General features: G+C 37.2%; 3 protein-coding genes across 3 annotated transcripts; 1 reads left to right on the forward strand and 2 right to left on the reverse strand.

Annotated features, from left to right (window-relative positions):
* Positions 1 to 4,151: 4,151 nt before the first annotated feature.
* Positions 4,152 to 6,090, reverse strand: LOC306759925 (mast cell protease 1A-like; the record flags this gene model as incomplete). The annotated part of the gene is made up of 5 exons (XM_079245672.1): positions 4,152 to 4,304; positions 4,394 to 4,654; positions 5,291 to 5,420; positions 5,780 to 5,927; positions 6,048 to 6,090. The coding sequence occupies 5 exons, from the start codon at positions 6,088 to 6,090 to the stop codon at positions 4,152 to 4,154; spliced, it is 735 nt and encodes a 244-aa protein (XP_079101798.1).
* A 1,143-nt stretch (positions 6,091 to 7,233) lies between these two features.
* Positions 7,234 to 8,424, forward strand: LOC306759926 (kallikrein-7-like; the record flags this gene model as incomplete). The annotated part of the gene is made up of 4 exons (XM_079245673.1): positions 7,234 to 7,291; positions 7,368 to 7,515; positions 8,058 to 8,169; positions 8,266 to 8,424. The coding sequence occupies 4 exons, from the start codon at positions 7,234 to 7,236 to the stop codon at positions 8,422 to 8,424; spliced, it is 477 nt and encodes a 158-aa protein (XP_079101799.1).
* A 4,552-nt stretch (positions 8,425 to 12,976) lies between these two features.
* On the reverse strand, positions 12,977 to 14,195 carry LOC306759927 (mast cell protease 2-like; the record flags this gene model as incomplete). Its single annotated transcript, XM_079245674.1, has 5 exons — positions 12,977 to 13,144; positions 13,228 to 13,482; positions 13,694 to 13,823; positions 13,910 to 14,057; positions 14,138 to 14,195. The coding sequence occupies 5 exons, from the start codon at positions 14,193 to 14,195 to the stop codon at positions 12,977 to 12,979; spliced, it is 759 nt and encodes a 252-aa protein (XP_079101800.1).
* Positions 14,196 to 25,975: the final 11,780 nt, after the last annotated feature.

Raw genomic sequence — 25,975 nt, forward strand, 5'->3', positions numbered from 1 at the left:
ACCAGCTTTCAAATTCTGTTCTCTATTTTCTTTATCAGCAGAAACCCACATGTCCATAAAATGCACTTACTGGTTTGTAGCTGTAACTAGTTTGAGTAACTAGTCAGATATTTGACATTATTGTAAGATTAGTAAGAAAACTGCATTTAGGAATCTTAATTTTTTTTAAAGGTACATGAGACATTATTTATTTTAGCTTTTATAATTTCTTTTGCAAGCAAAGTATGACAAAGCACAAAAATACAAAAGTTGAAAAAACATAGATGTAGTAATGCTTCTTTTTTACAGTGTAAAACAGTCAGGAGGATCAACATATAGGTGGAATTATAGTACAAAAGGAGAAAGAATAAGTGGAAAAAATCTCACTTCAGTGGAAGGGAAAAGCCATGCTTAAGATAAATATGAAAGAATGTTAACAAGACATCGTCCTATGTATCCAACCCTAATCCAAACCTTTCTGGCTGCAATTAGTAAAGTTTTTCTTTTGTTTTCTTTTTTGACCAAACAAACATTGCCAAAATGATGATGCATTCCAGTCTAAGAGTTTTAAATGTAGAAAAAAAAGAATGAACCAGAGAAGAAAATTTGATAGTTTTACACTGTTACTTTTCAAATTACGAATCACTGTCGGGCATGAAAATATGAACATACTGAAGTAAACATGAAATCAACAGCGATGGTGTCATTTGGTAACAGTGAAACTAGATTATATGGCAGAATAAAACAGCGATGAATAATTTGTACTCAGAGAAGCGTGAACTCATCCAGGCAGGGCCGGATAAGTTTTATTGGCCCCTGGGCCCAGAGTGTTTCAGGGGCCCCGTTCCCCAACATAACATCGTGAAAATTGTGAACGACACACTGTGAAATGACTTTTCTAACATCTCTCAGCCAATGGTACCAATAGCAGTGGTGTAACTATCTGGTTTTTATGTACATCTTGCTTCATGTCCAAACTGCTGATGTTTGCCCCACGTGGGCCCCACATGGGCCCCCAATGGGTGTTATCCTGTGGGCCCATGCCCATAATGCTCATTGGATAATCCGGCCTTGCATTCAGGAATGTAGTTTGAAACTAGGAAATGTATCCTCGAGGTTCATTGGGCTTGTCCTTTGTGCTTTGTCATTGCTTGCAGTACCTTTAAGCACAGCTGATGGGGAACAATAGTTTTCATAAGTGGTCAAGTCCAAACTGAGGAGCAGATGGGACAGGGCATAATCAGCAGCATACTCCACATAAAATATGGAGTGAAAAGAGAATGTATCGGCAGCAAACCTGCCATCTTGTGCAATGGCTGTTAGCATGCACGCAATCAGAGAGCAGAGAGACGGATAAAAATGTTGACGTTGTTGATGGATTGAAGTTAAGATGAATTTTGTTTTTAATTCTTTTTTTTTTAGGTTTAAGGAGTCTTTCTTATCCCCGTGAAGTAATTTATTATGCTGCAAGCAATAATCTCACAGATCAACAACAAATATCAAAAGACAATGATAAATAAACAAAAATACAAAAGAACTACTTGTATAGCAGAACAATGGCAACAAGGACTACATTACTTGTGTCTGTAAGTACTGTCTGTAAGCAGGTGGTATTGGGTATTGTGGTGGGCTGGCGGGGGGGGGGGGGGGGGGGGGGGGGGCACAATGCTTCTTTTGGTCTTGTTTCAATGATTAAGTTGCTTGTTGTTCTCTCAAGATCTGGCAACACAGGTTGCAGAAAAGTTGGCAGAAAGAGGTGCAACTACACAAACCCAAACTTAATTCAGGTAAGTCCACTGCATCACACACACAGATGAAGGGACAGTAGATAAAAAAAAAAGAGAAACTAATAAAATAAATTGTGGACACTGTCATGACCACACGGAGCCACATTTGAAATGAATTTGATTTACAAATGTTCCTACAGTGCAGGGTGAGGCTCAGCAGGACTTCTTTTAATCTTTTGGTGGGAGAAATGACCAACATTTAGGTGGATGGAGCTTGATTACCCAATAAAACCAGTGTCACCTGGTGGTCGGTGGCTCTCTCTGGCAAGTGCCAGGTGGTTTTCCTGAGGCTGGTGAGGATGGGAATCCCATTCTGTGTAGAATCGAGTATTTTCTTTGCGTTGCTTTAGATTCAGGTACTCATTTTTTAAATACATTTATTTAGATATCTATTGTGGCCACATAAGACCTCAAAAAGGGTCTGATTTGTGACATCGCTTCTATGCACGAGTAATGCCAAGATAGCAGGTGTGCAATATTAATGCCAGCATTTATATTGTTTATTTATGATTGTTGAAATGGTTCCTTTCTATCCATGTTCAATTTGGTAATTTGATGATTGCTTCTATTTTACAGCTGCCAAGTGGTCATTTGCTTTGTTCCTGTTGTTCTTATGTTTCCGTTTATGAATTTGTACTTGCTAATTCACCTTGCCTGTGCCAAAGATGTGGCAGCATATATGCAAAATGTACTAACTCTTTTGTTTTGTTTTTGTTTGCGTGTGTGTATTTTGTTTCTTTGTTTTGGTCCCTCCTCCATCTATCTTTATTATCCATTATCCATTAGTTATGCAGCCATAGGGATGAGCATTTCTTGAGTTGGAGTCTGCATGTACAGGACCCAACCTTCCAGGTTATGCTCTTATAGTTGGGACAGTCCATCCATTAGTTACGCAGTCAGGTAGACATCACCTGATGCACTGAGTAGTACCTTGCCCATTTTCCCTGATTTATAACAGTATTGCCATCTCTGACATATTTCTCCTTTTTCCGCAGGTCTTCCTGGATAAAAGCTGGTGTACATGTTGGTTGGTCTTTCCTGTTCTCTCTGTCCCAACCAGTTGAGGCAGATGGCTGCTCACCCTGAGCCAGGTTCTGTTGGAGGTTTTGTCTCACTGTTAAAAGGGAGTTTTCCTTCCCACTGTCGCTTCATGCTTGCTCAGGATGGAGGATTGGACTGAAGTCAAGATTCAGTGCAATCAGTTGGTTTTTATTAACTAGACTATTTATGAATTGGATTGGAATGATGTGTCTGTAAAGTGCCCTGAGACAACATTGTTGTGGAGTGTCGCTATACAAATGAAGCTGAATTGAATTTAATGATCTTATCTGGCAGTTTCTTGCCTTACTTCCCAAATTGACCCAAACATTCAGTAATTCAAACATTAGGAGGTTTTACAAATATATGAAATGACCCATTTTATTGTCATATGCTGACTTATTTATCCAAACAGAAGGAGTTTCATACTGATGAATACTTTTAACAATTTTTTGTGAGATGTAAAAACTCTGAATGAGTCAGTTTGACCCACAGCAAGAGGGTGAATCTAATCTAACTTTTAAGGTTTACTCAGTCGTAAATTCACAGGGAAAACAAATTCCAAATTGAGGACAGGGAGCTTTTGATTTACATCTAGCTCTGGTCCTTGAGGGAAACAATCCTGCAGGTTTTCCATCTATCTCTGCTCCAACACAACTGACCTAAATGAATCGGTCGCTGTGCAGAACTCATAGGCTGTTGGGTCCATTTGATGGAAGCTCAGTGTGTTGGAGCAGGAATACATTAAAAACAGCAGCCTTGGAGTACCGACTTTGGACATCCCTGATTTAAACAGTGTTTTCTTATAATTAACACAGGACAGAGAAGCGATACATCAGGCTTACTTGATTTATTCAACACTTGGAAAAGATAAAGAAGAAATATTGATGATGAGATTTAATATAAAGTGTTACCCTTTTAACCATCCTTTTTAACTATATTTTATAAAAGAGCAACCTTTGAAATGACATATTTCAATTTGAAAACTTATAATTTAGATAAATGTATTCAACCTTTACAACTTATGAAAAACCTATACAAATCCCATCTTTTGAGTTAATAATTTTTTTCATTAATCGAAAACTTATAAATCCTTAATTTTTAGATTGTTAATACACCATATTGTTTTCCTTTTATAGAAAAAAAACAACTTTTATTTATTTCATTTGTTCTTTGTTACTTGCAACTTTTTAGAAAAATTCCTGATAATATTTTTAAAACCTAAACTCACTTAGTAACAGAATAACAGTAAAATATTCTTGTGTTTTTTTCTTTTTCTTTGGAAAAAAAAAATTCACAAAAGAAAATGAAAGTTTAAAAGTATTGACAAAGAGTATTCCATTTGGTCTAACTGGTTTTCAACACCGTTGTAATCCAATGTGTGAAGCATGAAATGCGTGTGTAGACATCAGGGGTCATGGGGTTTCCACAACGGCTTCCTGAAAAGGAAGCAACACCTGCTATGGCGCCGTTGCACACCAAAGGAGAACCAGCATCACCCTTTAAAACCAAACAGAAAGTCTGTTATGTTATGATTTTTGTCAATGCTGAATGATGTTTGATCAATGTCTGGTCAGTGTATTGGTTACCTGGCAGAAGCCCTGGTAGGGTCTGTCCCCCACGCCACAAACCATTGAGCTAGCAATGTCAATGTCAATGTCACGCCATTGCCTTTGACATGCCCTTCGCGACAGAGTTGTGACATTGACTTCCTGGAGCCTGTTTGGTGAGATCATGTTATCCCCTATAACCCCCCAACCTGCTGTCATGCATCGACTTTCTGGCATCAGGTTGCCAGACATCAGAGGAATCACTTGTACTGCTTCAGTCAGCTGGGCCTTGCTACTAAGCTGAGAAAAGAGTTGATGGCAGAAAAATGAAAAGAAAAGAGAAAAGAGAAAGTAAAGGGAAGCTTTACTTAATGTTGCATGATTCAAACACATATAACTGGACTTTAACCCCTTTAGCCTCAGCTATGTTCTGCATCAATGTCTAAAAACACTTGCTAAAAGCAGAACTGCTCTACATAATAAGGTCAATATGCATGATTTTGAAGGCAAGGGACATCTAGGGACCTCAGAGAACGCAATCCCAGTATCTGACGGTCTAGTGTCTGAGTCAGTTGTAATAAATCAGAGAAAAATTGTAGCAGTTCTTTTCTCGCTTGTTTCTTTTTTTTAAATTTATTCATTAAAATGTTCTTTCTATTTAAAAGAAGGTAAGACCATGCTAACAACAATTCTACGTGTGTGTTGTTCCTGTATGTGATAATTTCATCACACACAGATCACCTTCAGGAACAAAATCATTTCTAAGGATTAATGTTTGCACTAAAATATTGTTTTGATCTTGCTTTGGTTTGAAATTTGAGCAACTACTGAAAATTGAGACCTTGTCTTTGATTATTTCTTCATAGTCGACTGCCTGTAATTTTGGTCATAAGAGGTAAGTCCTGATGATGAGTGCAGTGGGTGAGCCTTTCTTACCCGGAGGAGCATGATGTCATTTTTGGGATTGTTGTAGGCTGGATGTGGGATGGATTTGAAAACACTGAACTCCTGCTTAGTCTGCTCGTTACCTTGCAGGGAATCAACTCCAAGCACAACCGTGGTCACTCTGAAAAACAAAACTGTAAAATAGATCTGAAACAATTTCATCATTTTGGATGATTAAATTAATTCCGTTATCAATTTCTTAGTAATCCTCCAGAGAGCATAACGCTGCTGTGGCTGTGTGAAAACAAAGGTCTGCAATGTAGTATAAAAAAAACAAAACAAAACAAAACAAAAAAAAAGTGACACTTAAGCACTTAAGCATATTAAACAACATTTTGGAAGTATAGTAAAAGTGATTATTGTTAGTGAATACTGTAGACAGAATCTGAGATTCAAACAGAAAATCAACATTTTATGAGAATTATTTAGCTTCTCAGCTTTGAATTTAGTAAAAAAAAAAAAAAAAAAAAAAAATCTCACCCAGCACAGCTTGCTGCTGTGACCACAAAGTCCTCTTTTATAAGTGCACCTCCACATAAATGGTTACCTCCAGCTTGCAGAGAGGCCATGTACGGGCGCGAATGAGGGGCTGCATCTCTGCCTCCAACAATGCGAGAAGCATCAGCTCCTGAAACACAAAACACTCCAACTTTAACATAGTTTTGGTATTAATGGAACATTTTCTGTCCTTTTAATGTTTATTGTTTAGCTTCTTTTCCATTGTTAGGACAAAGATGGAGAAGCTTACCACTGATTGCAAATAGCAGCAGAAGGACCAAGCGGACTGCCATGGTCTGTAATCAGAGAATATTCCGTTTTGACTTTATATTCTTCGGGCTAAAAAAACCTCTTCCTTACTTTGTTTATATTCATTTCTTCAGCACATTGACAACATGCTGTTGGGCAATTTGTTGATTACAAAAGACATGAGTTAAGACTTTTGAAACAGCATTGATGCAAGAGACTGTTGGTTACACTGGCTTACTGGCAGAAAGAGCAGGTTGCGGATGTGTTACAACATAGGCTACCTGCCAATCAAACAGTTTATGTAACAATGTTTAAGAAAAGAAATGTCATGACAGGTGGAAATGTTTTTCTCTTTCTCTTGAAGTTAAATCTTTCAAACTGTTACAAAATCGGCTTCCCTCTTTTCTAAGCGCTTGCATAACAGTTGGTTTGCTGAGCAGAAAGATTGTATTTTCATGCAACTCAGCTCGTATTTTGTTTTAGTTTTTTTTTATAGCTCTGCATCTCAGTATGCAGCAATAATCAAGCTTAGAATTTATTTTGCTGATCTTAAAGTTTCCTATGGTGTATGGCTTAACTAAGTTCACTTTTTGTGAGGTAAAACCAAATTATTGAAGATAAAGTTTTGACATTATTTTTGTGTCATTCTGTTGTTTCTTTCTCTGTGAGTGTACATAAATTGTTGTAGGAGAAGCGCCTGAATTTTTCTGTTTCCGTGAGATGCTGAAATGGTTTCATCCATGAGAAAAGAAACACGAATAAACTGATAGAATGTGTTGAGCTTAAATCAGAGTAAAATTAACATTTATTAAATTGGGCATTTGACTGATAATTAAGAAAGGAGATTCAAAAGAGACCTTGCCAATATACAAAGCAAATAAAAGAAAAGTAACAAATTTGAAAGTGAAAAGGTCAAATGATTTTTTTTTAAAAAAATGTTTAAAAAAAAAAGAAAAAAGCCCAGGAACTATGTATGAAAAATTGTGATAAATATCACATTAAACTGATAATTTAACATATTTACTTCAGGAAGATGAGAGGTCAAAGATGATGAACGATGATATTAAAATTACAAACATGTTTTACTGAGTATGTGGTCAGATGTCAGTGTATCATAAACACGTGAAATAACATATAAATGCTTCAGCCTGACATCCCAACAGGCACATGTGTGACCTGCTGCCATCATGTACGGTCTGCGTACCTTCCTGCTCCTCTATGTTCTGGCATGTGTTGGACAAATTGGTAAGAAATCTGAAAGTTTTTTATTGAATATTGAATGAAAAATTAACTTAATATTTACTTCTACTCGTATTTCCAGTGCATGGGGGTAAAATTATCCACGGCAAAAAAGCCCCAAAGAACTCAATGCAGTACATGGTGTCTGTGCAAGGCAGTCATGGCCATGTTTGTGGAGGATTTCTCATCACTCAGAACTTTGTGTTGACTGCTGCACACTGTGGTAAAATGTGAGTTATAAGGTCACTTCTAACTCTAAGTAATATATATATATATATATATATATATATATATATATATATATATATATATATATATATATATATATATATATAAAATGTACCAAATATTTCTACTTTATCCATACTTCAGCAAACTCACACATGTTATTCTGGGAACCCACAATATCAAGAGGAATAATTATGTTGAAAGAGTGATTAAAAGGACCTACATGCATCCTGACTTCAACCTCAAGCTATTCAAATCTGATGTTATGCTCCTGAAGGTAAATATATAAATCTAGTTTTAGGTGATATTTTCAGCTGATGTTTTATATATAACTTGTAACATCTGGTGTAATTCTATTTAAAAGAACGACTTCCAAATGATGCAGATTTTTGTGTCTACAGTTAGCCGTTAAAGCCGACTTAAGCAAGAAAATCCAAACAATTGCAATTCCAACCCCTAATGCAAATCTAAAAGTCAACCAAACATGCTCTGTGGCTGGATGGGGAAAAATTAGCAGCTGGAGTTCATCTGTTGGTGCACTGAGAGTGGTGAATGTGTCCATCATAAAACCCGATTTCTGTAAGAAGGAATGGAACGTTCTTCCTTCCAATGTGATCTGTGCAGGAGGAAGTGGCACATACAAAGGATTCTGCCAGGTTTGTACTTCTAGTTTTATTAATATGAAAATGCCCCAAAGATCTAATGCTAAATATTATTAAACTTATAAAATTAACCCCCCCCCCCCCCCACAGGGTGACTCTGGTGGGCCTCTTGTGTGTAACGGCACAGCGGTGGGCATTGTTTCTTTTAACAGATTGTTCAACTGCAACTACCCAGATGTGCCCAACGTCTACACGGATATCTCACCATACATTCCCTGGATCAACAAGGTCCTGAAGGAGGATGATTGAAAATAAAGTTGTTCCTGAATGCTTTGCTCCAATGCACATTCATCACATCTTACTTCAGTCACTTCATCAGTGTTTGCCCTTTAACAGAAATGCAGAATAAAACCATATTTTGAATACTGTTTTTTCTTTTCTTCAGTAAACAGAAACATACCCAAAATGAGTTACTGGTTTCTCACTGCAAGTGGTTTGTGTTGCAGATACGTTAGATTAGTGTGAGAAAAATAAATTAGTGAGAACACTGAAGTTAAGAATCTTACATCCTTCAAGATAAAGCAGGGCAGGGTTCATAAATGAGCTTTTGCAAGCCAAGTAGGACAGTATTCAAAACGTGAAAGTAATAAAGGTTAAATTTATTTACAGCACATTTCCAACAGACAATGCTGCACATAATGCTTTACAAGCTAAAACACATCTTAAATAAAGCGTGTATAACTAAAAATTCATAAACGTAAAGCAATGTAATAAGACAAAAGAATAAAAATAAATACATACCCTAAATTAAAAAGACTAGGACGGTTAAAACAACATCATCTGATCAACTTGTTATAATAGCCAGTTGAGAAAAATGCATCTTCCAGAGAGATTTATAGAACTTCATTGTGCAGATCGAATATTAAGAGGTATAGCAGAAGAGTAAGCAGTAAAGTATAAGTACAACAAAGTTCAAAAGTGTAGTTGACAGAAAGTAAAGAAATGGCTGATTAGTATAAATGTATGTGAGTCCTGCGCCGCCCCTGCCTGCCTTCCTCTCTGACTCTTCCTCCAGTGGTTCAGTCTCGCCCCATTTTGTCACATCTAAAGGAAATTTGACTGTCTACTAAACATACCTTCACCCTATAACCTTTCCTTATCTATTTGCAAATCCTCTTTTCACTGGAGGGGTTGGGCTCAAAATAATGATATAAGCCTGCCCACAGGACAAGACCCCAAATCTCTCAATAATTTACACAACAATTTTAAGTCACACGAACAACTCTGGCAATATATGCAGCCCTGGAACTTGCTAAGTTCTACTAGTTCTCACTGAAAGCTGAAAGGGAAATAGATCTTGACATTACTTTACAGATAAGTAGTGATACAATATGTTAAGTAATGTGACGAAGGTGGTCGAGGACCTTAATACCAAGTTAATACAAATACAAATGGCTAATGTATTGGACACCCTCTAATTTAAATGGTCTTTAGCTTAAAAATGACCCATGTTGTTAAATGTGAAGATATACAGTATGTACATTACTTCATGCCCTTTGATGTTGTCCTAAAACGCAAGGCTTCTGGACATCTGTGCTTACTTTTATTCAGATAATAGTTGATAATAGTTCTCTTTTATTTTCATTTGTTCATGCTGGGGGACTTGCCCCACAATGCAACTGTATCTGCATATGCTGAGTGGATCCAGAACGCCATCATGATGGGTAGGAGACTGATTATTCAGCGGTGGAAGTCAGTAATGTACCATCTCAAACTGATACACTCTTTCAACCAAAGTGGCAGTATATTAGTGTGTGTTTCCTACACTCACGCAGGCAGATTAGAACAATACTATTTAAAGGTAAATTTATTTACTATGTTATAGTCAGTCCCTTTATGTAGATGAGATAAATATTTAAAGCATAAGGTAAGCAATAATACAGTCATTAGCAGTGTCAATCATTTATTTTAGTATATCTTCTACTCCTCTCCCCAATTCTCCTTATCTTGTAACAGCACTGTAATGAAAGATGTGTGTTTGCATATCTGTCATTATTGTGGGTTAACAGTTATGTTGTAAACCCAGCAAAGTGTTCATATAAAAAGTAAATGTGTGTAAATGTGTATTCGGCTGTAAGGACTAGTGGAACATTCCTCTGCGTAGCGCTTTGCAATAATATGCATGACTCTGTTTTAGCGTTCTACTGCCACAAGAGGTCGGTCAAAATATGGAACGGACTGCATAGGCAACGAAGTTTTCTAGGTCGTCTGCACACACAGAAGTGCACTTACTGCCAGTAAAATGAGACGGCCTATCTAGTGTACGAGAATTCCCCATAGTGCTCCAGTCCTCCGTTGCCTGGCAACCACATATGCCAAGTTCATCTAATTACTGATCACATTCTTCCACAAAAAGACACAAAAATATTTTTTAAATTGTGCCACTAATTTAACTTTGATTTATTGTCAATGTCCTTTGTGTCTAAATGACCAACATGAGGAGGCGGCGGTTTAGACGAGCTCTCCTCTGGCTGACAGCTCATCCTGTCAACCTGACGTTAACTTCAGTGGAAAATAATCCTTGTTAGACACATGTACAGTCGTCCTCATATGTATTCATACTCTCCCATTAATATATGTACTTTTTTTTTTTTTTTTTTTTTTTTTTTTTTGTAATTTCTTTTTAAATCCTTTGTTTTCACTCCAGTCGGGTGTTTTTTGTTCCCCCCAGTCAGACTTCTGCTGACTTCTGTTGACAAGTATTTTGTCCCACTGTTCAACAGAAAAATGCTCTAATTTGTCGATGATCAATTTGGTTTTTTTTTTTTCTTTTTTTTTTTTAAATTCAATTAAATGACAAGACCGTGTCTTATATCACTGGATTATAATTTAGCACATTTTTAATTATTGCTCATTATTTCAGTCTCCAGTTATCTGAGTGACTATAATAAATTCAGCCTTTTCTTGAATGAAAGGAGACGAAGACATCTGAGGACGACTGGAATGAAATTCATTTGTGGTTATTGAATATTGAATACAAATATGTGCGCGTTTATACATAAAAATAAATAAATAAATGGTCTGGCTGGTGTGGTACCTACACCAGCGCTCTGCTGCTCATTCTTTTCTATCAGGAGCGCAATGAATTCTGGGATGGGAGAGGGTGCAAAGGATACATCTCTTGTATCCTTTGTTTTAAGCTAATCTGGAGCCAAACAAAGTGCGCATTTGAAGAGTGTACTCGAAGGAGCCTTTGAATTGGGACAGCACTTGGCGCGCCACTAAGACGTATACAGCCCACAAATCTGCACTTCGAAGTGTGCAGAACCTGAATTGAGAAACACCCATAATGTGTGGGGGGGGGGGGGGGGGGGGGGGGGGCTCCAAGTTTTTAGAGTTTTACAGCAATACACTTTTGTTGATTTGAATTAAAAACTTACTCTAAATCCCTCAGTTTGCAGCTGCTGATAGCTGCACATACAGATACAAATACAGGAGTAAAAATCTTCTTGTCATGTATGTGGCAACTTCATTGTTCTTTTATGTAAAATTATAAATGCAGTAACACAGTCATGTTGACAATCCCCCACATATCTCCCCTCCTCGGTCATGGCTTTTACTTTCTGTATGGTGCTAATTCTGCTCCTGACAAGCAGCAAATACAGCTGCTGCTGCTGCTGCATTTCAGATCTCGCACAGCAAACCAGATGAACCACAGAAAGCCTGCGTTTATATGATGATTACCAGATATTCACACCAGAGCAAATCTTAGTTTCCAGAAAAGAGTGATAAAAATCTATGTTGTTGGCTGATGAAAACAGCAAGCCAGATGTACCCAAGAATGCACATGCATGGCTGTGGTTTAAATTTATTGTTTCATCTATATCCTGAAGCTGCCTTTACACTGTAATGTGGAGTTTTTTCAGTTCCAGTATAAATCCAATGAGAAAGTGTGTGCAAGCTTTTGACAGGTACTCTGTGCTTTTTCAAAATCTTTTTACTGTATATACTGGGTCCTACTTTCTACCAGTTTTAAAATCTTTACACTGGTTTCCAGTCAGTCACAGGATAGATTTCAAAACCCTGCTGATTGTTTATAAATCCCAGAACAGTTTAGGACCAGAATACATCTGTGATATGTTCAGAAAATATAAACCAAGCAGAGCTCTTCGATCCACAGACTCAACTAGTCCAGACCAGAGTCCAGACTTAGCATGGAGAAGCAGCATTTAGCTGTTACGCTGCAAACAAGTGGAACAAACTGCCAATGGAGAATAAACTTTCACCAAATGTAGAAACTTTTAAATCCAGGTTAAAAACATTTCTTTTCTCATGCCGCTATGCATGAAATCTGCAAAGCAACTTTTGATTAATTTTGCTTTTAATTATTTTAATGTAATTTATGACTTCAATGTGATTTAACTATTTGTGTTGTCTTTTGTGCTTTTTTTTAAAACACAATTTGTAATGCTTTTAATGTTTCATGTAAAGCACTTTGAATTGTCTAGTACATGAAAGGTGCCATACAAATAAACCTGCCTTGCCTTTGCTTGCAAAAGCTCATTAACTTTTTACCTAACTCCTCACCCTGAGGGATGAAAACCTCTTCAGTTGAGTTCTTACAAGTTAGTTACTGTCACATTAATGAGGTTTATCTGTCAATACAAACCAGTTATTATATGTTGTGAACATACCTGTATGTGTTTCTGTTGTCTGACAAAAAAAATAATAAGCCGAAACAGTGTTTGAAAGGTATTTTTTAATGCTACATTTATTTTAAACGGTAAACATTGATAAAGCAACTGAGGTAACAGTCTACATTTCCCCCTCCTGTAAATATGTGCTGGAGCAAAACTCCAGTTTACAGGTGATAATTATTCTCCTTGAGGACCTTGTTGATCCAGGGAACGTATGGTGAGATATCCGTATAGACGTTGGGCACATCTGGATATTTGCAGTTGTAATGTTTGTTGAAAGAAACAATGCCGACAGCAATGCCGTTACACACCAGAGGCCCACCAGAGTCACCCTGTGAGTGGAGAATTATTTCATAAGTTCATATTTAGCATTGGAGGTTTTGGCCGTTTATATTCATAAAACTGGAAAACAAACCTGGCAAAAGCCTTTGCGTGTGCCATATCCTCCTGCACAGATCACATTAGGAGGAAGAACCCTCCATTCCTTGTAACAGAGTTTCAGATCTATGACCGACACGTTCGCCACTCTCAGCTCAGCGTTATCTACATCCCAGCCCTCAGTCTTTCCCCATCCAGCCACAGAGCAAATCTGATTTTCTTGTACATTTTGTTCATGGGTTGGAATTGCAATTGTGTGGACTCTTTTATTTATGTCAACATCAGCTGATAACTGGAGACACAAAGAGTAAAAAGTTTGCAACGTAGTTCATTCGCTGCAATCGCACTGAAAAGAGCATCGAAGGAAGCATTTATTTAAAACAAAGAGACAAAAGTTGTACCACATGTTGCAGGTTTAATGGCACAACAGTTGGATTGATATTACCAATGTAAACTACCTTAAAAATGTCACTTCACATCTTGGATAATTTGGATAAACTTACCTTAAGAAGCATGATGTCAGAACCTAAACCAGGTATCAAGTAGTCAGGGTGGATGTACTTCCTTTCAATTCCTCTTTTTAAGTAGTTGTTCCCTCGGATGTTTGTGGTTTCCAGAATAACGTGTGTAAGACTTCAGCAGAAACAAATAAGACATTTATGACTGCATTTCAAACAAGCATCAATCAGACTTTGTTTCCAAGAAGACTGGCAACTCACTCTTTACCACAGTGTGCAGCAGTCAACACAAAATTGTGAGTGATGAGAAATCCTCCACACTCATGGCCGAAATTGTTTTGCAAAGAGACCATGTACTGCATCGAGTTGTTTGGGACTTTTTCCCCATGTATAATGTCACTCCCGTTTACTGCAAAATAAGTAAAGGTCCATATAAGATTTGTTTCTCATTCAGCATTCAGTAAAAACAATCAGATTGGGATTTCTTACCAATTTGTCCAACACATGTCAGAACATGGAGGAGCAGAAAAGTACAAAGACCGTGCATGATGGCAGCAGGTCACATGTGCTTGCTCAGATGTCAGGCTGAACCATTTATATATCTCTTCTACACCTTAAGAAGATTATCTGATCTTGACATCTAACCATGTCCTCACTGCAGTGGTAGTTTATTTGTGACTCGCGTCATCTTTCAGGGTGTTTGAGCCCGCATGTCTCAGAAACAGCTCCGGTAAATCTATCAGATGTGATTTTTATCTCAGTCTGTCACATCATGTATTTCCTGTTTGTCCTACTTTTCTTTTCTATAACTTTTCTCCATTTATCTGAAGTTCTGAACTTTAGCAGTATCCCTTTTGGACCTTTTTTTTCTTCATTATTCATGACTCACAAACATTTTGGTACAAAAAAAAAGAACTTTAAAGGCATAACTTTTAACTTTTGACCCAAACATCAGCCTACTGGGAGTAATAATGGGTGATTTTAGGGGTCAAATATATAGTGCTTGATGCATTTTAGAGCTCTGAGGGGGCTGCCCTCTTCAGAAACCAGGCATTGTAACTTTGCAGGAGCATCTCTGATGTGATCATGTGACCTGGAGCACTTTGCTTTACGGCTTCCCCTCTACAAACACAGAATGCTTTGCTTTTTTCCTCCTCTTCCAAAAAGGTTTGACTGGACGAAGTAAGAAGGTGAAAACAGTGTCTGAGGAGGCCAGAAAGAGATAGCAGGAAAAGAATCGCTGTGAAGGAAAGACAAAACTTAGCCTTGGTAAAGAATTAGCTTTGTGAGTCTGATCAAAGAACAGTGTGGCTGCAAAACCCACTCTCTGTTCGCCTCAGCATTATTTGAATGGTAAGTTAGGTCTTTGCCTGTTGTGTAAGCGTGATGAACTTTATAATCTTTCAGCAAGCGTTTATTCACAACAAAGTGCCTGATCAGCTGCAGAACTTTACAGTGTACATCTGTCATTACCTGTCTCAAAAGCCACAACAATGAAGAAGTATGCGGCAGGGTTAAAACCAAAGAGAGAACATAATTTATTAAACAATCCAATGTGCTAACAAAACGAAAATGAGAGGGGAATCAGGAAGGGAGCAAGGCAGGGGGATCATCAAGCACATAAGGAGGACAGGCCAGGTGCTCCTTGTTGGCCTGATGAGTTCTACCTACCACCCTGCAAAAGGAAAACACAATAAAGGAAAAAAGGAAAAAAACAAACAAACAAACAAAAGCAACCCCACCGGGCCATCACAACATCTGTGTCTTTATTTTCCTTTAGTAGAAATTAAAGGCGACTAATTGAAGCTGATCAGCTTCAGATCAAAGCTAACGTGAATCCATAAACATTTTGCACAAGTTGAGCTGGCATGCATGTAATAAATATGTTTTCTATAATTCATGTAAATATCAAAGAACTGACAGAAAGATTAGCAACTGGGATGATTTAGTTTTATGGTTTTCATATCCTGTTCAATAGGAAGCAGTAGTACTGTGAAGTCTCACAAGATAAGGACTGTTTTCATAATGACATTAATGTTGCGACACCATCGTGTCGCCCGTGGGAGGTTTGTTTCTCTGGTTTTTAACAGTCAAACATTTCCAGCTCTCATTTCTGGAACAACCTGCCTTTATATGCGCTTCACCACAATGTGTCTTACAAAAATAAAAACTCATACCACCAAGATTCTTGATAAGGATTTGGTGCAGATTACATAAATTACTGCTTAATCTCTTTCTTAAAATTGATAAATCTCATACACCACAGTTTCAATGTACATTTCATGAGTCTAAGCCCACTTTTTTTTCACAGACTCCTACCACTCTAGCAAATTTACCCTTCTTTCAGTATATGCAGAGTTACCGGTAAGGGCGAGCACATCCAGTCTTTTTTATTCTACTTTGTATAGTTTTGAATTGTAAATGTGTAAATGTTGGATTTTACTTTTGAATTTAATTTTCATTTATTTACCAGCTATTTTTTTAGTAGTACTAAATCATCCTAATAAGAATCCGTTGCTCTTTGTGATCTTTGTATGCAAGTTGTGCATGTCTGTTTGTATGAAGATTATGTGTCCATATTACCATCAAATGTAACAAAATCTGAAAGGTTCTATATGTTATCGCGACATTTGGTGCAAAGTCAGTGGTTAGCTTTAATGAAGCAGTACTCGTCTGCTACCTTTTGACAACAGACATAAGAATATTGAGTGTTGTAAATTGCAATTACATCAAATCTCAAACCCAAATAGAATTTAAAGTTACAAGATCTAACATAGTGAGTTGAAATCATCAAAGCCACTTATTTTTAAAATCCTAGTGCTTGCATCTGGTCATGTTACATCTCTTTGTATCATAGCCACTCTTGACATTATAGGTCCCAAGAAGAGAGATTCCTGAAGGATGGATTAATCAAAATTGTTGACTAACAAAATAAAACTGACCAAACAATCAGGGAAGGTCCAGTTTATGTGCTTACTGTTACAACAAAGTCTGATTCAATGTTGAGAAATCTGAAGGCAGCTTTGATTTCCAAAGAGCTTTATGCTATTTATTTTTACCTCCATATGCTTTTACAACAAAAAAGAAAAGTTAATTAATTTTTTTTAACTCTGGGAGTTTTTACCATATTTTTGTTGTCTTACGATTTTATCCAAACCCTCTCAGAGTAAAAAAAAACATCCAGTTGTGTAGTTACGTGTGATGGAGTGAGACCTAAAATACCAACATGACTCAGTATGTCAGTTTTGTGAAACTCAGTGGAACATTTCAGTAAGAGGCAGGTTTTACAAGAAGATGATGTGTTGCAGCAACTGGCCCCTTGTCATGTAAAAACTAAAGATAGGGTCTGAAATATGTGGTTTCACAATATTAGAACATTAAAAAATAACCTATGTGCATTAACATAATGCATACAAAATGCATTCAGAAGTCATATTGTTTTGGAATGTGGGAGGAAACTGGATGGTCAGGGATTCTCTCCTTGACAAGGATGACTGCTAACAAATTAAAATGTCTCATTGCCAAATACAAAAAAAGCCTTATAACAGACAAAATGTTGAGTATAGATAGATGTGATGCTCTTTGAAACAGATCTAGATGATACAAGTCAACACCACAGCCTTTAATAAACCACAGAAGTCACAGTTTGCAACTGCAGATTAGAATAAATGTGTTTCCACTTTCACAGATGTAAAACTAACAGTCAGCAGTCTGAAATAGACACGACACTCTTTTTTATGTTTCAAATGGCCAGAATTAATCCTATAAAGCCAATTTCTGAGACATCACTTTATAGTAAAAAGTTGTCAAAGATCCTGGAACACAATTAGATACTAGTTTTCTGCCCTCTAAAAGATGCCAGGAAGCAGCAAATTACACTATAATATTTTTGACATATCACATGGTAACAACTGGTAATCCCCCCCCCCCCCCCCAAAAAAAAACAAGAATTGTTAATTCTTTGTTAAACATTTTGACATCATATTAAATAAATTGTTCTTTTCATGCAATGGGGCCATAAAGGGGTATAGCCAGTTTTACTATCACTCGAATTGTAAATCACAGCTCTAAAAAAATATTCCTGAAACATGTTTGGTTTGTATTTTCCTTCATGCAACATTGAATGTGCAGAAAGATTTAAAAATAAACTGCCTCAGACAACAATCAGCAAACAGTCAATAAAATGCAGTAATACTTGAGACCCATAGCATGAATCTTAAGTAAGTTAACAAATGTGTCAGATCTAAAATCTGTTATGTTAACATTATTAAGAAGTTGGTCTGTTGTCTTTTTTGTCAGGCACTTAAGCAGACGGCTTAGAGTTGTTCCACAGTGTGTCGGATGCTTTTGTACTGGTTGTATTGTGAGTAATAAAATACCCTATCAAACATGTGTGGTGTTTTCCGCGTTAATGGTCTGACCGGCAATTACAATCTGTCTCACTCTTTTTCATTTACATGGACTAAATAACAATAAGTGCAGCAAGCACTACACTCAACTTTTTTTTTTTTTTTTTTTTAAACTAAAGACAAATGATCTGTTTCAAGAGACAGAACTTTTATTTTCTGTTTTTTCTAATGTCCCTGTTTGCGCCTGCTTTTAGTGGCTGACTTGGTCATTTTAGTGACTGAACTTGATGTGGTTAGTGAGGAAGGCAAATTTGTTGTCAATTTGTTGTCTTGAAAAAAGCATGTTGAATGGTTGTCCTGAAACATTGACAGTTGCATTACCCTCACATTCATGTTTCCTTGAGTGAACACTAAATGCAATCCTGTCATCCTGCTGAAAGTCCCAGTTTATATTTGCATTTATTCATTTTTTATGCCACTTAAAGCTTTGGGAGGTGATGTTGGGGAGCTAGCAGGATTTGAAAGTGGCACCCTGTCTTGGCTCCTCCTCCTCCAGTTACCATGCTAGAGAAGCTTGAACAATTATTATGTCTTCCTAAGAAAACATCAACATATGCTACTGGTGCACAACGTTAGATAGTCTGGAAACTTCCACTGAACTATTTTGCAAGCTTTACAAGTTTTTAATAGTTTCTTACAATCTTGATTGTGTTAGATTAGGCAGGCACTTACCTGCTTACACATTTTAATGATCGTTTGTGTGTCTAGCGCAGTTTTTAACTACCAGCCTAACTAACCTTATAGGAGCTCAAGTGCCTGCCAGACATGTAGCATGCATGAGAGTGTGTGAAACTGATAAGTCAGAATGCGAAGTAGGAAAAGCTTTACATAAATTATACTTTATTAAAGAGAAGTAGAATTATTTCATAAGCTGTTGATCACTTTCTAAGGCATTTTATTATTTATCTGTGGCCTCATCTGCTTTCCTTTCTCTTTCCTTTGTGTGTGTTTTGAGGTTTTGTTCCACTTCAGAGTTTAGATTGTTTGAATTTAAAAAGGAGTGACTATACCATCTAAATTTTGTTGTCTGCAGCTGTGTGTTTTTGTGAACTATCCCAATTTAATGTGAAAAACCAGACCAAAGTTTTAAGTTTTAGTACCAAAGATTCATTGTATGGTGCCATTCGTCTGTGTGAATATCAGATTTGGACACAGCAAAGCCAAAATGTAAGACGTTTCAGGTGAAATGAAGTACTGGGATTTTTTGTTTTTACTTTAACTTAATACAGTACATCGTAGCAAAGGTAAAAGAAAACCCCGTTTGTACCTTGCATGGACAACACCTTATAAGTTCTTCTACTAAAATATACCACTAATCTTTGTTATATCTTCCCAAGATAGCATTTCTAACAATATCTAAGTGCCTTTAAATCTAAAACATAAAATGTCAGCTCAGGCAAACACCTCTTTATTTTCAACAGAGAGCGCCAGAGTTCACTGTAAGTCTTCCAAAGTTGCTCTGCTGTTTGTCCATCAGAGGGGGCCATATTTCTATCAGTGTAAAGTCAGAAATCAAGATGTTAAACAAATCCTTCCTCCTAACAGCCCCTGTTAAATGTCACTCATTCAATTCTCTCTTTGAGTTATATATAATGGTACAAGTTGCAAATTCACACTTTCCCAATAAATCTAAAGGGAAAGTGTGTCCAAACTTTTGACTGGTAGTGTAAATTAGAGTGTGAAATGCAGAACAAAGTGGAAAATAGTCACTGTTTGTCAACAGACCTGTAAGTCATTTAACTGCCTGGTGGCCTGATATTTCCTATGGCACATCCCAATGGTTTGGCTGCAAATGTCTTCTTAAAGGTTACTAAAAGAAATGTGATTGAAGGTGTTAATGCAGCTTGAATTATGTGATTTGAGAGCACAGCCCTATAAAAATGCCTTGGATCATAAAACAAATCTAATCCTGTCCACATATACAAGGAAAGTGTATTATGATAAATTCATTACCTTTTTATTTGATGTTCATATGTTTTGCGTCACTTGTCGCTCTTCCACAGTCTGTCTAAATATTATAATGTACCTGTCTACAGATTTTAATTAAAGCAGTTAATTTACAATTCAACTCATAGTTTTAACTTGCATTTAAGTGGGAATTTGTTCTTTTATGTATGCACTTTCATACCCTTACTAGCATTCTTTCTCACACAGTACAATAAAAGATCATGAGAGAGGAAACAGATTCCGTTGCTGTCTCATTTTATTCGAGTGAAATATTTCTTATTTTATTTATTCCAAACCAACCCATAGCAAAACAAGCAAATTTGACATTGTGCAGGGAAGTTTAAAAAGATAATCCACCTTTTAAACTTTAACAAGAAAAAATGGAGAAAAAGGAACATCCCATGCACGCAGCGAAAAAACACAGTCTGTCTGGTTTCACTGGTATGAAGAATTACTTCACACAAAGCGGGGCTTGAGGGGCAGGGTGGATAGGCTTTGGCACAGCTCAAGCTTTGCATGAGGCGGCACTGACTTTGGTCTTTTCCAGTCACTAACAGCCAAAGACAACCTCACGATGTTGACTGGGACATCAGCCAACATGTGGCTTACCGCCTTGGGTGACCAAGCAAGCTGCTGAGTTTTCAGCTGTTTTCCCTTAATAGTCTTAGTGAATTGCACGTACTTTACATGCTAGACAGCATAGCAGTTTTGCCATTATGCTTCAAAAATTCGGTGAGCATCTTTTGTTGTCATAACAACCGCAGTATTGCCAGTATTCCTCCAACATAAGTTAAAAATGAGAAAGTAACGTTTATATAATATCTAATGAAATGATATTTGTGATATTATTCAAATGTGTTTAAAAAGTCATTTTTGTTTTGCTTTGCACAGTCAGGACAACAGAGTGGCATCAGTTTTGTCTGATAAGTTTCTGCAAGAAAACAAATCCACCTATTGCAATTTTTTAATATGTCCTTCAATATTAGCTTCTCTCTCACACAGTCATCTTTCCTCCCATCTCTTCACCTCATCCCCCAGTGTCTGGCACTGCTGCAGGCATCCAGAATATGCCTGACATGGGGTTTGGCCAGTCCACACCACATACCTGCAGCTTGGTATGGCGGGGCTTAAGGGGAAATGTAGCTCAGGTGCCACTCAGCAGCCCTGTCTAAACTCCGCTAAGTGGCTTCAGACATGAACACTAATCCACTCAGTGATGAGGAGCCCTCAGTCTGATAGCCCTGCAGCAGCCTGCCAAGACTCACCAAGCACACATGCTACAGAGCACAGTGCAAAAAGAAGAGGTAAAAAGCTAAGCTTCAAAAAGAGATGTTATTTTAATGAAATTGTATTTCCTTTGCAGGTATTTCAGTGTGCTGAATCAATTTGTTCTTGTTTTTCCTCCCTCTTATGAAATATTTACTTTGGTGACTCAGGGCAGGTAAGTCTGTCTTTGCTCTCCCTGTGTGTGCATGTGCACATGTGGCAACATCCAAACACTCATTTGAAAGAGAAGAAATGTTACCTTATGTTGTGGTGTGACTTGGTGTTTTTGATAATTAATTCTGATATGGCATCCTTCAAAAAACATATGTGAAGCAGCAGGAGACCAAACACTGAAAAAAAAACAATTAAAAAAAAAAAAAGTAACACACACTTTCACATTGAACATATATATATATATGTATATATATATATATATATATATATATATATATATATATATATATATATATATATATATATATATATATATATATATATATATATATATATACATATATATATATATATATATATTTTTTTTTTTTTAGTTTTTTTTAGTTTTTACAGTAAGTTGCCGTTCTGTTATTCTGTCTCTAATCATTACCTACCACCCTGTTGTGTCTGCCGAGGGCCTCTCTTGTTAGTGTAGTATGGCCACAACAGCTAAGGCATACAGACATATTGAAGTAGAAAGAAAGAAAGAAAGGAGCTAGTCTAATTCTGATAAGGATGTTGTACTCTGATGCCACATGGGGGCAGTATAAAAAATATACCCCACAATCCCAGCAGGGATCTGCTTTTATTTGTGTATACCTTGGCCCTTTAGCTTAGCAGAACATTGGAAAAGACCAAAGTCAGGTAGGCAACGATCTAAATGATGTCATGAAACAAAATTTTAAACCACTGTCGAGTCCTGCTGTTGTCTGTCTTGTTACCTGTAAATCTTTATTTTTGCTACTTTTTCATGCTTGTCATGAGATCACTTGCTGACAGCATTTCCGGGCTCATGCTAACTTTCAGCTAGTTAGCATTTAATCTCTGTTTACCATAATATCTAAAGTGTTAACACTGTTCTCTTTCTAAATGATTGTACTATATTCATACCTGTGTATGAAAGTGACAATTGATATCTTTGTACCAGTATAAACAGGTTTATAGCCCCATGTTAATTAGACTGATTAATTTATCAATGATTGTAAGATTTTCCCTGTTACACTACTACTGGCAATGCCCTGCACTATTTAGAACAACTTAGATGTGATAGATTTTCATATATATATATATATATATATATATATTTTTTTTTTTTTTTTTTTTTTACTGTAGGTGTTGTTTATGTGACTGGTGGCTTCAGCTCCCTCTTAAAAAGGACTATTTGAAAGCAAAATTAAGAGCTGATAGTACTTTCACAACAATGCTAAACAAGTGTTTGGCATTAAAATTCTGTGCTTAAGTGTTTTAATTGCACACTGACCTTAATTGTGCATTTCTAGAGCTAATTATTGCAGTACTACTGTTAAGGGTGGGAAATTGCACCTCACGATTTTTTTCCAGCTGGGGAAATCACAAAAGAGCTGTTTTTTGCTTTATGACACTGTATTTCATGTCAGCAACTGGATATAATTGACAACAGCCATTTTGAATGTGCACCATGGCTAATTCAGCAAAAACTTGGGAGTGGGACCTACCCCCTACCCCCTCAGAGACTTCGTTATAAACAGTCTTTGGCGTTTGGCCTTCAGTGCAAAAAAGGTGCCAGGGTTTAGTTGTGCACCTTTGATATACAATACACTTAAACTAGTATTCCTTGGTGGCTAGAGTAAATTTTACTGCAGACCTTGTTAGGGCTGGGCGATTGATCGGGTTTTAATCTCAATTCTGATCTGGGTTTTCAACGATCATAAAAATAAAAAGGGTGCAATTATTTTTCTATTTGCAGAGTCCTCTCCTGCCGTCTTCAGTTGCTAATCTAGCGTCACTGGCATTGCAGCGCTGTGCTGTAAACTTCACCCACAGCTGCTTTGGTTTCATTCAGCCACTGTTGCCAACTTGGTGAGTTTCTCGCTAAATCTGGCGACTTTTTTTTTTTGTTAAAAGGCCAGTCTCAGTCGGCTCCAGCTGCAGGTTATTGTAGAATAACTGCAGTACGTTGTGGAAGTTCACAACAACATAGTTTATACTATTGTCAGTGAGAACTGGCTGCATTATTTTCATGTACATAGTTCAGCGAGTTAAATCACTGTAATATCCCTCTGTTACGGGGCGTTACCGTAGCAACGCGTTAATCAGCTGTTTTTTAACAGGTGAATGAGAGAAAAGAGCTGTAGCTTAACAGCAGTTGTTTGGAATAAAACGTACATCGAGGCCAGTAAAATAGTTCCTATATAAGCAGTAAAAGCGGATTAAACAAATCGGAACCGTGTATTAGACGGTTATAATGTGCAACACTGAGTCGAAAACACCACAATGTGCAGCATTCTTTAAAAATACTGGATAATTGTGTTAAATAATCGAGATCTCAATTTCAGTCAAAATAATCATGATTATAATTTTAGTCACAATCAAGCAGCCCTAGACCTTGTTCAGGGTACCACATTTCAAATCTCCTGTGATGGTATTTATTCCTGATGGTCCTACCTGAATGCATGCTGAACCAGATGGACTGGATAGATACCTCACATATGACCTTTGCTAGTAGGAAATAGATCAACAGAAATGTGCATGTTTCATCAAACTCACTTACTGGTTGATTTCAAAACTTACCATTTTCTCTTTTTTATTCTTTAAATTTTTCTTCTTCCTTAGGTATATTTCTATTAAGTAAAATCATTAAACCTCAGAACAACCCTGAGTTGGCCCGTTTAAAAAATGTGTAGACTCTTTTTTTTTCTTTTCTGTTTAGTTAATGCACATCAAAAATACGTCTGATGACAAAGTATTCAACTGTATCCACAGAGACTTAAAATTTACAATTCAAATCACCACCTGAGTTACTCATTTAAAGTGACACGTTATTAAAAAATGGAAGAATCAATGAAGTGCAATGTTTAGATCTATGCTGCAGCCACAACTTTGACTGGGCGATTCAGAATCCTGCTCATAGTGAGCAGGATTCTGAATTTGATCCAAAGTGTAGTGTATACTTGATAACCAAATACACATGCACACATGCTCAAAAACTCACATCTACCCTCAGCTATCGTCCACCCTTCAGCCCATCTATTCAACATTATAACTTAGGCTGTTTTTGTAACAAAACAAGCCCTAATCCTAAATTCAGGGAGCTGTGAATGTGCCTCAACAAATGGCAGACAAATGAGAAGGATTAGCAAGGGCCCGTGAAAGAGTGAAAGGTTTGCCATTGATCTACGGTGGTCCTGTTCTCTTTCAGGGCCACTCGGTTTGAAAACCCCACTGAGTAAGAGCATACAGGGCCACTCCAGAGCCCCCTAGGCCACCGAGAGACACACAACAGCCACAATTAGTCTCAGAAGCTGTAATGGCAATTCAATAAGCGCTTTAAAATTGTGCCTTAGTCTGTCTGCCACCCCGCAACCCCTCCCATCCCTTCCATTTTCGTCTACATACATAAGATTGGTATTATGAGTGGCGAGGGGCTCTTTTTTTCTTTCCCACCCACCACAGTTCTTTTCAGTCACTGTGAGAGAAAATGACCACACAGGGTTTCAAAGGTTCCAGGGGCTGCAATTTGTTGTCGCTGAAGCAGCATGACTTGTGACCCTGTAGATATTGGCCAAGGCCCTCAAAATGGGCTTTTGTTATCACTTTTTTCTGTTACTCAGCTGAAAATTATCGATAAAACATTCAAGGTAACTTTTTCACAAAGACCATTTCTGTTGATTTATACTGAATCGTTCCTAAAATTAGATCATAAACAGTCATTTGCAGGAATGTGAAGACACAACCTGTTGTGCAGTTTAGGCACTTCTTTGCAGACACTTCAGCCACATCATTTTATGACTCACTCCTTATTTTATCTAATTCAGCTCAAACACCGGCCCTGGTGACATCAGCCTGTCTCAACAGAGAAAGAACTAAGGGTGTCTTATGGATAGCTGTCATGTACATTTACCTGCACTCACTGGTTTTAAGACATTCCACGTTGATTCTGCACACTGTTTAGGTTTTTTCTTCTGCTTGATGATCAAAGACCAAAGCTTTTGATGAGGACTTCCAAAGGATCCCTCTTTGCTGGCGAGCACACTGACAGGACAGTGGTAGAGCAATGATAATTACAGGTCCCATTTGCTGTCCTCCGGAACTGGCACCAAAAGCCAGGCGCACCCTCCGAACAAGGAGAAAGACGAGATTCTTGGATGGTTAAAAGAGGAGAGAGAAAGGATAAAGGACAAGAGATAGAGGACACTGACAAAGAGGCGAATCAGTTGAGAGAACAGGCAGAAAATAGGATTACTTTGTGGTGTGCAAGTTGCACTGTGCAGTATACTACAGTTTTGATCTGTACTTTCTGATGAGAAAGCAAAGTGTGACCAGTGCAATGATGTGTGAAAATTAGCCTAGTTGGTTTGAAAGTTGACAAAAATCTACCTGAATTGCATTTCTAAGATGAATTAGTTTTATATTTATAGTAATATATTTATATTTTATATTAAACACAACTGTAAAATAAAACAGCAGGAAGCACAAAAACTTAAATAAAGCTAATGTCAAGAAAATGAAGGTA

The sequence above is a fragment of the Telmatherina bonti genome (assembly GCF_933228915.1).
Source record: "Telmatherina bonti genome assembly, chromosome: 8".
In the NCBI taxonomy this organism is placed as follows: Eukaryota; Metazoa; Chordata; class Actinopteri; order Atheriniformes; family Telmatherinidae; genus Telmatherina; species Telmatherina bonti.